At 39.4% G+C, this 16,422-nt stretch overlaps 2 protein-coding genes across 5 annotated transcripts in view; both read right to left on the bottom strand.

The window, feature by feature from the left end:
* The window catches only part of LOC116622203 (putative protein ZNF720), a 132,976-nt gene extending 131,709 nt beyond the window's left edge, over window positions 1-1,267 (bottom strand). For all 4 annotated transcript variants that reach the window (XM_032388473.1, XM_032388470.1, XM_032388471.1 and 1 more), the window contains exon 1: window positions 1,183-1,267. The gene's annotated coding sequence lies outside the window, so the exon portion shown is untranslated. The remainder of the gene's footprint in view (window positions 1-1,182) is intronic.
* The window catches only part of LOC116622197 (zinc finger protein 331-like), a 53,949-nt gene that overhangs the window by 27,737 nt on the left and 9,790 nt on the right, over window positions 1-16,422 (bottom strand). The window contains exon 4 of the mRNA XM_032388461.1: window positions 1,183-1,278. Coding sequence (XP_032244352.1) covers window positions 1,183-1,278 — 96 coding nt within the window. The remainder of the gene's footprint in view (window positions 1-1,182; window positions 1,279-16,422) is intronic.

Here is a 16,422-nt window from a genome sequence, read left to right as displayed (position 1 = left end):
TGGCTCGTTCTCTGTCTGTCTCTCATAAATAAATAAATTTTAAAAAAGAACCAAGCACCCGAAGAAATACCCTTCATTTTGAAATATAGAGTATCAAAATTGTAAAATATGCCAGCAATCACTTTGTAAAAAATAAATACTGGGAATTAAATTCGGATACATTCTGAGGAAGAAAAGCCTAACAGTAAATTTCTCCTAAAGTAAAATTAAATTTATAAACAAAACTTTTTTTAAAATATGGGGATTTTACTAATTATCCACCTCACTTCTTAGCAGCATACGCCCATGTCATGTCACAACTATTCATATAAAAAAATTAGAGATGAATCTGACATATAACTAATAAAGTGAAAACACACGACAAAAATCACAACTTCATATCATACAAAACTATAAAATGATGCAATTATTAATAAAATAACAACTGAGACTTTATTATAGGCTGCAAGTTCTAAGTTCTAAATGTTCTAGCTCCCTTATGGCATTAATTTATAATTTATGTAGGAATTCTAGGACACAAAAAGATACATTATTTCACCACTGAGGAATGCAACACAGAGTGGAACTTTCTAATATTAGTCAATACAAAGAAAAATGAACCTTTGAAGGGAAATAAGGGATTAGATTTTCTCATTTTAGGGAGGTGCTTTATTATCTGATGAGATTACTGAGTCTCAATTTTGTTCAATTAAAATTAAAGCCTCCATAACATTGGAAAGCATAAACCAGAAAACACCAGATATCTATCAACAGTGTTCCCATGATTTCTGCACCAAACCCCAGTATTCCACTGCTATCATGACACACCTCTCATACGAGGCAAAACAGAACTTAGAAAAGGCTTAGCATAGAGCTCCTCAGAAATAGGGAGATTTCCCAGGGCCCTCACGGCAATGGAGAAGCTCTCAGACTATGGAAGCCGCCCACTCCCAGGGTAGTTGCCTGGCCCTCCCTGTGGATGTGATGGACCATCACTGGAGCTGAAGGAGAATCTTTAGAGAATGTAAGAGCTTGATAATGTTGGACAGCAGATGTCCCTCTGTGAGAGGGAGAGAAATAAAACTAGGCTTCTCAAACTAATTTCCATTCAAGGAGAGCTACTTAAAACACACTTTAAGGTCAATCTTCCTGCTTCACATTTGGACCTCACCTCCGTCATCTGCTTCATTCAGTCTCACCTACCTGGGTGGAAGGCTACTCTCTTCTTTCTCTTCATATCCCAGAGCTCCTTCTCTTGCTCCAAAAAGAGGACCAGGTTTGGCTTCCACACAACGAGATCTGTTTAATAGAAAAAAGTATTGCTGGAGATTCTAACTTTCAATCCAAAATTGTGCTCAGCAGAGAAGAGAGGACATTGTAGAATTCTAGAAAATTATTTCCCAAATGCTGTTAACCAACAGTCCCTTTAGAACACACAGTAGGGGTTTCGAATATTCACATTATGACCTCCACTTCCAAGTACTATTGATACAATAATAAAGAGTAATAATTGGAGTTTAGGATGTAGGCAGTACCATTTTATGTCACTGAATATGTAGAATTACCACAAATCTACAGAATTGATGGTATTACCCTAAGGAAAGGGGAAGCTAAAGCTGAAAAGGAAATATCATGAAAATTTTTCTCTACAAACCCCTACTGATTTCCCTTATTGCCTGGATCTGAATTCCAGTCGTGCAAAGACTCTTGGAAGAGATGGTTTTCAAAGGAAGGAACAAATCCGAGTGTGGTTTGGAAATATGGAAAAAGCCATCCTCAGCTAGGAAGAGGTGTCCGTAGTTCTCGAACATCACATCCCTGTACAACTGCCTCTGAGTATGTGTGGTTCAGGCATCCCCAATCCTCCTGAGAGTCTGACGGCCACATCGCTGAATGTCAGCACTGGTGAGCACAGAGGCCGACGCGGGGCTCAAGCCCATGACCCATGAGATCGTGACGTGAGCCAAACTCACGAGTCTGACACTTCAGCTACTAAGCCACTCCGGTGGGCCTCTGAATTAGATTCATACTCTGATTTACTCTAGGGCAGCAACAAGAACTCAGTTCTGCTGTGTCCCTCAGTGTGCCTCACGCACTGGTATCAATTTGCTTATCACTACAGCTGATGTCAACTTCTTTTACTTGGCTTGGTGCTCTCTGCCCGATTCCTCCTATATAACGTGATTTATCTCTTAATCATTCATAATGATTGGATGGATTTACTGAAAGATGTGCAGAATCCATCACATTCAAACGAGAAACTCCTTTCTTCTGAGTTCCTCTTTGCTTGTGGTTTCCAATGGAAAATGAAAGCTCTCTTCTGTGCACTGAAGATTCTGACTTGTGGGAGTGTTGGTTCTAAGTCAATGAGGCCTCCAACTTGTAAGATTTCACTGTATTTCACACTCACGTCACAGACACATTCTTTTGTTTACTTATTTGTATTTTCCAGAAAACATGAATCATATAGTTAACATACTGAAGTGTCCCTGTGTCCAAAGCTGTGACTTTTCATATGGGTACATAAACTTACTTTATTTCACGTGGCACAGAGTACAACACAGAATGGCATATACCATCAATGCACCATTTGCTGTCACGAGTGAACACCGTGGTAGCAGAGAGACTGTACCTCTAAAGACGGACACTAGGGAGAGCAATATATCATGGACTCTTGAGAAACAGAGAAATTTCTGTTACTGGGAAGTTACATGCACAGAGAATACACCTGACCAAATGGGTTTGACAAGTTGCAAATTTTCTGCATCCTATGACTGTTACTGGTGTTCTCCTGAAAAAAGCAAGCCCATGAAGACTAGGAGACCTAGGCTGTTTAAATTCCCAAATCTCAAAAGATCAAAAATCATACAAAGAAGAAAAACAAGGCACGCTGAAAGAAACAAAATACATCTGCAGAAATTGGCTGTAGGTAATGGACATCTATATTACCTGATAACACAATTAAAATAACCATCTAAATGATGATTAAATAGCTAAAAGAGTTAAACAAAATATTCAAACTACGTTAGAACAAAATCAAAGTATCAATGAGACAGAAAGTACAATCAAGGAACAAACAAAAAATGAGAGCTGACAGTAGTACAACAATAACTACACCTGAAACTTCACTAGCGGTTAATGACGACTTGATCAAGCAAAATAAAGAAAGAAAAAGCCTGAAGATAATTCACTAAAATTATGAAGTTACAGGGAGCACAAAATAAAAATGTAGACAAGGGACAAATGCCTGAGGGACTCACGGGACACCATCAAGGAGACCAATATACACATCAAGGGGACCCAATGAGGTAAAGAGAAAGAAAAGGGGGCAGAGAGCTTATATGAAGAATTAATGGCTTATATGTCCCTCATCTGAGGAAAGAAACAGGCCTAAAATATCAAGCAGCACAATGAATTCCAAATAAAATAAACTGAAAGATATCCACACAGATACACAATATAATCAAACTATCAAGAATCACAAACAAAAAGAAATTGAAAAGGAACAAGAATAAGCAACTCAGGGTGTACAACAGAGCTTCTACAGCATTATCAGTAGATTTCTCAGCAACAGCCTCATATAAAGAAAACAGTATACAATCTATTAATAGTCATGAATGAAGCAAATTACCAAGAATACTCCGTCAAAATGAAGGACAAGTAAAAAATTTCCCAGAGAACTACCTGTTACAATTTCAGCACCATTAGACTAGCCCTACAGAAAATGCCGCGATATCGTACACACAGAGAATTTTCTAACACTGTCATACTGTATGTAGCACAAATCACTTTATTACACAAAAAAGAATCAGAAAAAGAAGAATGTCTAGGGCGCCTGGGTGGCTCAGTTGGTTAAGCGACTGCCTTCGGCTCAGGTCATGATCCTGGAGTCCCTGGATCGAGTCCCGCATCGGGCTCCCTGCTCGGCAGGGAGCCTGCTTCTCCCTCTGACCCTCCCCCCTCTCATGTGCTCTCTCTCTCTCATTCTCTCTGTCTCAAATAAATAAATAAAAAAAAAAAATCTAAAAAAAAAAAAGAAAAAAAAAAGAAAAAAAAAAGAAAAAGAAGAATGTCTAGCCCAAGAATGAGCAGAGGGGAGGAAATTTTAACATGCAACATAAATCAACAAAAGAAGATACAGCAAAGGGCACCTCAGTAGCTCAGTCAGCTGGCGTCCAGCTCTTGATTCCGGCTCCTGTCACAATTTCAGGGTCGTGGGATTGAGCCCCACAAAAGGCTCTGTGCTCAATGTGGAAGTCTGCTTGGGGTTCTCTCGCTCCCTCTCCCTCTGTCCCTCCCCCTGTCCCTCCCCCTCTGTCCCTCCCCGTTTTCGGTCTCTAAATAAATAAATAAGTAAATAAATAAAATATGTTAAGAAATAGGATATGGAAAAAATAAAAAGCCATCAACAAAACAAAGAGTTGGTTTTCTGAAAAGATCCAGAAAAATGACACACCCTTTACTAAATCAAGTAAAAATAACAGAAGACTCAACTAAAACCACATTAAAACTGATGCCGGGGGCGCCTGGGTGGCTCAGCTGGTTGGAGACTGCCTTCGGCTCAGGTCATGATCCTGGAGTCCCGGGATCGAGTCCCTCATCGGGCTCCCTCCTCAGCGGGGAGTCTGCTTCTCCCTCTGACCCTCCCCCCTCTCATGTGCTCTCTTTCATTCTCTCTCTCAAATAAATAAAATCTAAATAAATAAATGAATGAATGAATGAATGAATGAATGAAACTGATGCTGGGACACCTGAGTGGCTCAGTTGGTTAAGCATCTGCCTTCAGCTCAGGTCATGATCTCAGGTTCCTGGGATGGAGCCCCGTATCAGGCTCCCTGCTCAGCAGGAAGTCTGCTTCTCCTCTGCCTGCCACTCCCCCTGCTTCTGCTCTCTCTCTGGCAAATAAATAAATAAAATCTAAAAAAAACAAAACAAAACAAAAAACTGATGCCATAGAAATAATAACTGTAAGAGGCGATAAAGAAAAATTATATGCCGACAAATGGATACCAAAAACCATGTGTATAAATTTCATAAAAGATACAATCTGTTAGGGGCGCCTGGGTGGCTCAGATGGTTAAGTATCTGCCTTCGGCTCAGGTCGTGATCTCCAGGTCCTGGGACAGAGCCCTGTGTCAGGCTCCCGGCTCAGCGGGGAGTCTGTTTCTCCCTCTCCTTCTGCCTCTCGCCCTGCTTGTGCTCTGTCTCTCTCTCAAATAAATAAATCTTAAAAAAAAAAAAAGATCCAATCTGTACTCTATCATGACCAAAAAAAACAAAAAACAAAAAACAAAAACAAAACAAAACAAGAAAACACCTCACAACAGACCTACAACTACTAAATAGATAGAAAAAAGTAACCAAAAACTCTGAAATTGTCTAACCCAGACGAATTTTTGGCTAATTCAAGGAAATATTCAATGAAAACTTACATCAAACTTCAAACACTAACAACGTATGAAGAGAAGAGAAATTATCGGATCCCCTTCTATGACACCAGCCTTATCCAGATATCAAAGCCAAAGACACTACAGGTAAAGAAGAATACAGACTACTACCCAAGATGAATATTCGTGCAAAAGTCCACAATAAAATACAGCAAACTGAGAGGCGCCTGGGTGGCTCAGTTGGTTAAGCATCGGACTCTTGGTTTCCACTTAAGTCATTATCTCAGGGTCTTGAGATCCAGCTCCTTTGGACTTAGCGCTCAACAGGGAGCCTGCTTGGGATTCTCTCTCCCTCTCCTTCTGCCCCTTCCCACTGCTTGTTCTATAAATACATACATACATACATACATACATACATAAGACCTTTAATAAAATATAAAATAAAATACAAGGAGCTGATGGCAAAAGCACATTTTAACATTCTAAAGCATGAACAAGTGGGAATACTTCCTCAAATTCAAGAGTTTCAACATACTGAAAACAATATGTAAGACATCCCGTTAACAGAATAAAGGTCAAAAATAACATCACTTGAACTGATGTGGAAAAAGAATTTGACCATATTCAACACTGTTTCATGATAAAGACACTCAACAAAATAGAAAGAGAAGGTAACCACCTCAATGTAGTAAAGGCCATATATGAAAATCCTAAAGGTAACATCATACTCTAGTTAAAGACTGAAAGCTTTTCTTCCATGATCAGGTAGAAAAGAATAAAGTAAATTCAACACTTCCGTTCAACATACTACTTGATATTTTACTTAGAACAATTAGATGACAAAAATAAATAAAAGGCATCCAAATTGGAAAAGAAAAAGTAAAATTATTTCTGTTCACAGATGATATACTCTTATATATAGAAAAGCCAAAAGAATCCACATTTTAAAAACTTTTTTAGGGGTGCCCGGGTGGCTCAGTTGGTTAAGCAGCTGCTTTCAGCTCAGGTCATGATCCCAGGCTCCTAGGATCAAGCCCCATGTCAGGCTCCCTGCTCAGCGGGAAGTCTGCTCCTCTCTCTCTCTCTCTCTACCCCTCCCCCTGCTCATGCTCTCTCTCTCTCAAATAAATATTTTTTAAAATAAATAAATAAAATAAAAACCATTTAAAACTCAAACAAATTTTACAAAGTTTCAAAATACAAGGTCAACATGTAAAAATTAGTTGATTCTACTAAAAAAAACCACCAAAAAATTAAGAATATAATTACATTTATGGTAGCATCACAAAGAATGAAATGCTTAAGATTTAACATGACAGAGATAAAATCTTATGTGATGAAAATTATAAAATATTGCAGAGGTAGCTAAAGACAAAATAAGTAGGAAAACATCTACGGTGTTGGATTAAAATCTAATGGTATTGGATTAACATACATAATATTATTAAGATGTCAATAGTACCCAATGTGATGGACAGGTTCAATGCAATCTCTCTCAAAATCCCGATGACATTTTTGCCAAAAGGATCAAAACCCATATTATAACATTCATACAGAATGTCACAGAATATCACGTATCCAGAATCTTTTTTTTTTTTTTAAGATTTTATTTATTTATTTGACAGAGAGAGACACAGCGAGAGAGGGAACACAAGCAGGGGGAGACGGAGGGGGAGAAGCAGGCTCCTCGCAGAGCAGGGAGCCCGATGTGGGGCTCGATCCCAGGACCCTGGGATCATGACCTGAGCCTAAGGCAGACGCTTAACGACTGGGCCACCCAGGTGCCCCCAGAATAATCTTTTTTTAAAAAGATTTTATTTATTTATTTGTGAGAGAGACAGAGAGAGCGAGAGAGCACAAGCAGGGGGAGCGGCAGGCAGAGGGAGAAGGAGCCTAATGTGGGGCTCGATCCCAGGACCCTGGGATCATGACCTGAGCCAAAGGAAAACACTTAACCGACTGAGCCACCCAGGCGTCCCACATATCCAGAATAATCTTGAAAATGATCAGTACCTTGGAGACATCACACTTCCTGATGTTAACCATATTACAAAGCCAGAGTAAGCAAAATAATATAAGAGGCATGATAAATAAGGAACACTGGAACAGAACAAAGAGCTCAGATATAAACTCTCATTTCAAAGGAACTTCAACAAGACCTCCTGCCTATACCACAGAATAGGTAAAAGACAGCATCTTAAAACAATGGTGTTGAGAAAATCACATGCCTACATGATAAGAATGATGATGGACTCCTACTCAAGACCATACACAAATATTAACTCAAAATGGGTCGAACACTTAATTAAACATAAACATGTAAATATAAAGCTCCTAGAAAAAAAAAGATAGAGAAAAAGCTACGTGATTTTTGATTTGACAATGATTTTTTAGATATGACACCCATGCTGGAGGCAACGAAATTAAAAATAAACCAGTGAGATTATAACAAACATAAAAACTTGTACACAGTAAAGGAAAGAATGGAGTGAAAACAGAAACTACAGATGGGAACAAATTTTTGCAAAGCACCTGTGTGTAAAAAGGTTAATATCCAGAATTTATAAAGTAATGATACAACACAACATCCGTAACAACCTGAATGATAAATGGGTAAAGCACTGAATACACATTAATCAACCCAAAAGGTACACACATGGCCAAGATGCATATAAAAGATGCTCCAAATCTGATAAATGATTAGTGAAATACAAATGAGAAACAACAAGGTATCACTTCACACGCAAGAGGATGACCATTATGAAACATATCAAAATTAACATGGCTTGGTAACGGATGTGGAGAAGTTAGAACTCATATGCACCATTGCAGGGAAGATAAAATGGTGGAACCAGTGTGAAAAACAGCATGGAGATCCTTCAAAAAATTAAAAACAAAATTATTCTATGTTCTACCCATCCCACTTTTGGGTTTATATCCAAAAGAATTCAGAGGAAGATCTGGAATTGGTATTTGCACATCCACATCCACTGCAGCTTGACCCACAAAAGCGAGTAACAGGTAGAATCCACCCAAATGCTAATGGTTAGGTGGATGGATGAAGAAAATGTAGCATACACATACCATGGGATATTTCTCAACTTTGAAAAAGAAACAGGGGCGCCTGGGTGGCTCAGTTGGTTAAGCGACTGCCTTCGGCTCAGGTCATGATCCCGGAGTCCCGGGATCGAGTCCCGCATCAGGCTCCTTGCTCGGCGGGGAGTCTGCTTCTCCCTCTGACCCTCCTGACCCTCCCCCCTCTCATGTGCTCTCTCCCTCTCTTAAATAAATAAATAAATAAATAAATAAAATTAAAAAAAAGAAACAGATTTTGTGACATGATACAACTTGGGTAAACCTTGAAAACATTATTTTTAGTGAAATAAATGACTCACAAAGAGACAGGTACTATAGGATTCCACTGAGGTGAGACGGATCCATTGTGGTGACTGCTCAGAAAAAAAAGCTGACCGCTTATTCAAGCACTGCAGAGACTGCACAGCTGCACACAAACATCAGGGGAAATAATGTATCATGGGTTCCGAAGAAGAAACAACAGAGCATTTTTTAACTGGGATATTTAAAAAACTCAGACATTACACATCCCCAGAATATGTTTGACAGGCCCCAGGATTATGCAGGACTATGCAGGCTAATGCACAGTTGAGTGTTATTTTTATTCTCCAGTACAAAGCAAGTCTATAAAGCCTGGGGCCAGAGGCTGTTTTTTATTTAATCCCCAAATCTCAGCAAAAGATCACAGGCATACAAAGAAACAGAAAAATGTGTTCTAATCAAAGGACCAAAATAAAACTCAAGACCGGCTCTAAATTAATAAGGAATATTCATTACCTGACAAAGATTTCAAAATAATGATCACTAAGGTGCTCATGGAGAAAGAGAAAACAAATAGGTAGATAAATGATAACTGGAAAACCGTATATGTCCAAAATAAAAATCCAAACAGACAGAAAGTATAAAAAACAACTCAACAGAAATTGGGAGCTAAGAGTTCAATAACTGAATTTAAAAATACACAACCGGGTCAGAAACAGATTTCACCAAGCAGAAGAAAGAATCAGACATATTAAAGGCCCCTTGTTTTAAATTATCCATTGACGGGAACAAAGAAAATATGGAAAAGGACAGAGCCTAAGGGACTCATGGGACACTGACATTGGAGCATTTTACATATTAAGGAGGTCCCCACAAAAAAGAGAGTGAAATGGGGCAGAAAACTTACATGAAGAACTAAGGGTTTACACCTCCCACAATTATGGAAAGAAAGAGACAAATTCAAGTAACTCAGTGAATTCTATGTAGGATAAATGTCAAGACAACACAGCAACACATCATAATTAACGTATCAAAAAGTACACGTGAAAAGAGAATTCTGAAACAGCATGACAAAAGCAATCCATCTTGTACAAGAGAGCGCCTATGAAATTAGTTGGATTCTCAGCAAATCCCAAGAGGTGCATGGGATAATATATTAAAGCACTGAAAAAAATAAAATAAAATAAAATATATATATATACACACACACACACACCAAGAATACTCTATCTGGCAAAACTGTCCTTTTTTTTTTTTTTTTTTAAGATTTTATTTATTTATTTGAGAGAGAGAATGAGACAGAGAGCATGAGAGAGGGGACGGTCAGAGGGAGAAGCAGACTCCCCACTGAGCAGGGAGCCCGATGTGGGACTCGATCCCGGGACTCCAGGATCATGACCTGAGCCCAAGGCAGCCGCTTAACCAACTGAGCCACCCAGGTGCCCCCAAAACTGTCCTTCTAATATGGAGAAAAGAAGGCTTTCCCAGGTAAAAACCCTGGAAGTTTACCACTAGATCTGCCCTCTAAGAAACGCTAAAGGGAATTCTTCTACTTGAAGTAAAAGGATTCTAAACACTAACTAAAACCACATGAAAATATAAAGCTCTCAGGTAAATGTAAATATTTACACAAATATAGAATGTGAAGTACAATAATGAGGTAGCACAAATCAATTTTATTTCTGCTACAGAATTTCTTTAAAAATAAAAGCATAAAAATCATAAATCTAGGTTATAGAGTATACAACATAAAAGATAAATTTTGGAAAATCAGTAACATAAAGTGTATACAGGGGTGGTGATCCTAGGTAGCAGAACTCTGGATGCAACTGACAATATCAGTTTTAAATGGTTTGTGATAGGGGCGCCTGGGTGGCTCACTCATTAAGCATCTGCCTTCGGCTCAGGTCATGATCCCGGGGTCCTGGGATCGAGCCCCACTTCGGGCTCCCTGCTCAGCGGGAGGCCTGCTTCTCCCTCTCCCACTCCCCCTGCTTGTGTTCCCTCTCTCGCTGTGTCTCCCTGTCAAATAAATAAATTTAAAAAATCATAAAAATAAATAAAAATAAATGGTTTGTTATACTTTTAAGAGGTTTTAAATAATCTCCATGGTAGCCACAAAGAAAACACCTACAGAAGACACAAAAATGAAATGAGAATGGTATCAAAGCATTTCATTACAAAAATCAAAGAAACATAAGGGAACACAGTAAGAGAAGAAAAATGGGATAAAATAGCTACAAGATGTACAGAAAACTATTTAAAAATGGCAATAGTAGCTCTTCCCTTTGAGGAATTACTTTCACAGTAAATGGATTAAACTCCTCCGAAGACAGGATGTCTGGGTAGCTCAGTCGTCAAGCATCTGCCTTCGGCTCCGGTCACGATCCCAGGGTCCTGGGATGGAGTCCCACATCGGGCTCCCTGCTCAGTGGAGAGTCTGCTTCTCCCTCTGCCTGCAGCTCCCCCTGCTTGTGTTTCTTTGGAAAAAAATTTTATGCGTGGTATGGCCCGGCTAAGATTGGGATGAAACAGTTTTAAAAGTACACGGGTATAAGATGGACATTCGGCTTTTCACCCCGTCAGAAAGACATAGTTTTCTTGAATTGCTGGTCATCTCTTGGTAAGAAATTGTAAACAAAGTTTTTTTTCCCTTCCTTATCTGCCCAGAAAACCAGAGTTTCTATGTTTTCTATTTATTGGGTCTTTGTTTACTTTAGAAAGTTAAAACTTCTCAATATTATAGGAGATAAGTTCTGCTAACAACTATGTAACGTATGGAACCACTGATTGCCACCCTGGTTAAATAAATAATTACATTTAAAGTTTTTTTTCCCCTAAAGATTTTATTTATTTATTTGAGAGACAGAGTACGCACGAGAGAGAGAAAGAGAGAAGGAGCAGGGGGTAGGGGCAGAGGGAGAGGGAGAAGCTGCTGTGCTTATGTAAATAATTAGACCAAATTTGTTCGACTTGGAATTCTGTTACAAATGAACTAGTGCTCGGGCGCCTGGGTGGCTCAGATGGTTAAGCATCTGCCTTCGGCTCAGGTCGTGATCTCAGGGTCCTGGGATCGAGTCCCGCATCGGGCTCCCTGCTCCTTGGGAGCCTGCTTCTCCCCCCTCTGCCTCTCTCTCTCTCTCTCTCTGTCTCTCATGAATAAATAAATAAAATCTTTAAAAAAAAAAATGAACTAGTGCTCATTTCAGTATCTTTGATGGAAATGAGGGTGATTTTAGAGAGAACCATTATGTTTTAATAACACATGCTTGTGGATGTCAGATTGTAGTTCTGATTATCCCTGTTGGTTTGCCTATAAAATAGGGCTGGATCCTGAACTCTACTGGCTTCCTCAAAAATCTGGTTATGACTCTCCAAACTGAGGTTTCTAATTTTTTCTCATTCTCTTGACTTGGAATCATTGAGAACTACAACCACCCTTTTTCCTGAAGCCCTGCAAACCAAACAACTGAGGTGAACTTCACAGAAACTGCCACACGGCCCATGTTTACACAATCTTCATGCCTGTTGCTGCATGGGCCACTTGGAAAGACCCCCAGAGACATGTGAAGAACAGGCCAGAACAATCTATCGGACTGCCTCTGCCTGTTCCTACTCCACTGGAGGCGGCTTCAAGCCTGACATGTGAAAATCCCCTTACTGGAGGTGCCTGGGTGGCTCAGTTGTTAAGCATCTGCCTTCGGGTCATGATCCCGGGGTCCTGGGATCGAGTCCCACGTCGGGCTCCCTGCTCAGAGGGAAGCCTGCTTCTCCCTCTCGCTCTGCCCCTCCCCACTGTTCATACACACACACTCTCTCTCTCTCAAATAAATAAATAAAATCTAAAAAAAAAAAGAATCCGCCTCCATGACCGCGTCCTGAAATGAGACAACTGTTCAACTGAACTAACCTATTTTGAAGACAAAGACTGGTTCATAAGATAGTAACCAGACTTCTTACCTAAGGCTCAGAGCGGAACATTTAAACTCCAGCTAGAAGGAAACAATGTTGATCTATGATGTTTTTCCAAGAAAAATTTTGTCAAAAGGGGAGATTTTGCAATTGCCACTAACTCCCTCCCAACCTATAATGCATGATTCACTAAAAGACAAGTTGTAGATTTTATATACCAGTATATTCATGATAGTCCTACACTGAAATCCATCCACATGCCCCTTAACAGTAAAATGATGCCATCGACTGTTTTGATATTCACACAATGGAATTGGATCCATCCATTCTGATGAATGATGCACAATAACACGCAGTAGTTCACAAACAACATATGGAAAGAAAAAAACCAAATACAAAAGAATTCCTATGGCCTGATTACATTTATACAAAGTATAAAAATGAAGATAGCAATCTATTGCCTTACATGTTAAAAGAGTGCTGAACTTTGGGCAAAGTCCCTGAGGAGCTAAAGAAAAGTATTACAGGACCAACAATATTCTCTTTCTTGATCTCAGTGGTTTCTGGAGATGTAATCAGGTTGCAATTTTCCATTCAGCTCTTTATGATTTGTACAAATGACTTTATTTTTTTAAAAAAACATACTCATCATGACAAAAAACAATTGGAAGTAAATAGATCAGTGTCACAATACACTTATATAGACAATATATAAAATTAAAGATAGGAAGTAACTTCACACTGTGACTGGTTTTTAAAAGCATGTTCTAATTTTTAGCTTAAATCATATGAGATGCTGAGAACAGAACGTTCCAAGTAACAGAGTAATATGTAGAATTATTTTCTTTCTTTTTTTTTTTTTTTTTTATTGTTATGTTAATCCCCATACATTACATCATTAGTTTTAGATATAGTGTTCCATGATTCATTGTTTGTGCATAACACCCAGTGCTCCATGCAGAACGTGCCCTCCTCAATACCCATCACCAGGCTAACCCATCCTCCCAACCCCCTCCCCTCTAGAACCCCCAGTTTGTTTTTCAGAGTCCATCGTCTCTCATGGTTCTTCTCCCCCTCCGATTTCCCCCCCTTCATTCTTCCCCATGTAGAATTATTTTCTTAAAAAGCACACAGGAAAAGTCAAGAAAGAAGTAACAGACTGGGTATAAGGAAAAGCATAAAAAAATGGATAAATCCTAACCCAACTATATCCATTAGAATATACAAACAAATAAATAAATAAACCAAATGTTCCTGGTACCATCAAACTTTGCTTGAACATATTCCCCTGGAATATTCCTAGAGCTATAACTAAAACATGAGGATTAAAGTGAAAACAAAAACAAAAACATAAACATGTTTTTAATGCTGTGATAACCAATCAAACAACCAAAATGGCAGTATGAATATTATACAGAATAATCTTTAACACTAACGGAGTTTGTCACTGTTATTAATAGTGTTATCTTTCAGTATCTAAATGTACACTACTTCTTGGAAAACAAGTCTACATGATGGAAAACAATCTATGTGTATATGTATATAAGATATAAACACACATATGCATATAGGTATGTAGAAAACACTGATTTTAGCTCATGAGACATAAAAGCATTGATCACAGAGGGGTGACATCATCCAAGATGGTGAAATGGGTAGTTCCCACTTCAGTCTTTCTCACAGAACACTCAACTAGCAACTATCCACACAAGACACCATTGGGCAAATCTCAGTACTCAGGAGTGAGGCTGAAGCACCACCTCGACCACAGAGACCAAGACTTCTAGCTCTTGGGACGCCTGGGTGGCTCAGACGTTAAGTGTCTGCCTTCAGCTCAGGTCATGATCCCAGGGTCCTGGTATCGAGCCCCACATTGGGCTCCTTGCTTCTCCCGCTGCCTGCCGCTTCCCCTACTTGTGTTCTCTCTCTCTCTCTCTCGCTCTGACAAATAAATAAATAAAATCCTTAAAAAAAAAAATGACTTCTATCTCTTGCTATTATGAAGACACATCCAGATTTTCATGAACTGCCAGCGTTTTCTCCTCAAACAGCAGTGGGTAAAACTACTGAAAATTGAGAATGTTCCTCTGTTTTATTTGAATGCAAGGAATGATGAACACATACTTCATGGTGACTTTTATCAGTGTTATAGGTCAACCACAAACAGCATCTCCATTTAGGTTTTCTTCACACTGCACATTAGTGTCCTTAACTTTCCATGGAAAAGTAGGTATTGAATGGATTCCTACTATATAAATGCCCCTCATATCTGTCAGACAGCAACAAACAAATGATTTTACGTGCACACTAGCAATAAAGGCATGAAATAATTTAAGAGTAAAGTTAATGATATTTGCCATTCAAAAATACTCAAATATGGTCAAAAGAAAAAAGAAAGACACACTGTCTTAAAGTGGGGCTTTCCTCGAGATGTTTCCTATCCTCAGTCTCTTCTGGCACTAAAATTTCATTATGGGCAATTGTCCCAGTTTGGTTATATCCATCATAAAATCCTTCCTGCCCTTTTCTACCCTCCTCCCTCCCCAGGCACAGCCCCAGGGCCACAGCTTTCATATCTCTCCATATCACTCTATGGAAAGAATACTGTCTTTGCCAATAAGCCTAGGGCTTCAGAAGATATAACTGAAAGACACCTGGTAATTACCCCACTTACTACACTTAACGTAAATAGACATTAAAATGCTAATGTACAAAATTAATACCCGTCATAGGACATCAGCAGAATGGAGAAATGAGAACCACCAGGACTTTGCTCCTCCATGGAGACGAAAATGGACCAAACTACCTTTTTCAGTGCTCCAGAAGCCAGTTAGGAGACCACAGCACCACAGGCAGACACAAAATGGAGAGTCACACTGAAGAGACCAGGAGTTTGTTACACTTGCCTTCAATAGTTGTTCACGCTGCCTAGCATTCCATAACAAGACTGTGAGAAAACTCTCACCTCTCCTCAGGAGAGAAAGACGTAAGTGACCTCTTATGTTTAATGATCTGGCTTTTGCAGCTGCCTGATAGACCTCTTCCTCTCGTGCATGACATGGAGGGCTGAGGGCACCGTCTGGATGCGCTATGGTGGCCGCTCAGAGAAAACCTGAGTACTTGTTCAAACAGCAGAGAAACGGCAGAGCTGAAGGCAAACATCAGGGAGAGGAAGGTATCACGGGCTCCAAAGAAGGAAAAAAAAACAAAAACACTTTTACAACTGGAAAATTACAAAAACTCAGATATTACATATCCCCAAAACATGTTGACAAGCCCCAGAATTAGCAGCACAGCTGACTGTTATTTGTGTTCTCCTGTCAAAGTAAGTACATAAAGCCTGGGACCAGAGGCCATTTCTTTTGTTTGTTTGTTTTAATCCCCAAATCTCAACAAAGGATCACAAGGCATACAAAAAAAAAGAAAAAAAAAGAAAAATAAGTCCCAATCAAAGGAACAAAATAAAGACTCCAGACTGGCCCTAAATAAATAGAGAACTATTAAATGCCTACGAAGAATTCAAATAACCATGAGAAAGATGCTCATACAGGAAGAAGAGAAAAGAGATAGGAAAATAAATGGTATCAGGAAAACTATGCATGATCAAAACAAAAAGCCAAAGAGGTAGAAAGTATAAAAGACAACAACAGAAATTGGGAGGGGCGCCTGTGTGGCTCAGTCGTTAAGCATCTGCCTTCGGCTCAGGTCCTGATCCCAGGGTCCTGGGATGGAGCCCCACATCTGGCTCCCTGCTCGGCGGGAAGCCTGCTTCTCCCTCTCCCACTCCCCCTGCTTGTGTTCCCTCTCT

The sequence above is a fragment of the Phoca vitulina genome, unplaced genomic scaffold (assembly GCF_004348235.1).
Source record: "Phoca vitulina isolate PV1807 unplaced genomic scaffold, GSC_HSeal_1.0 scaffold52, whole genome shotgun sequence".
NCBI lineage: Eukaryota > Metazoa > Chordata > Mammalia > Carnivora > Phocidae > Phoca > Phoca vitulina.
The sequence above is the reverse complement of the archived record's forward strand: the minus strand, read 5'-3'. Positions and strand labels throughout refer to the sequence as shown.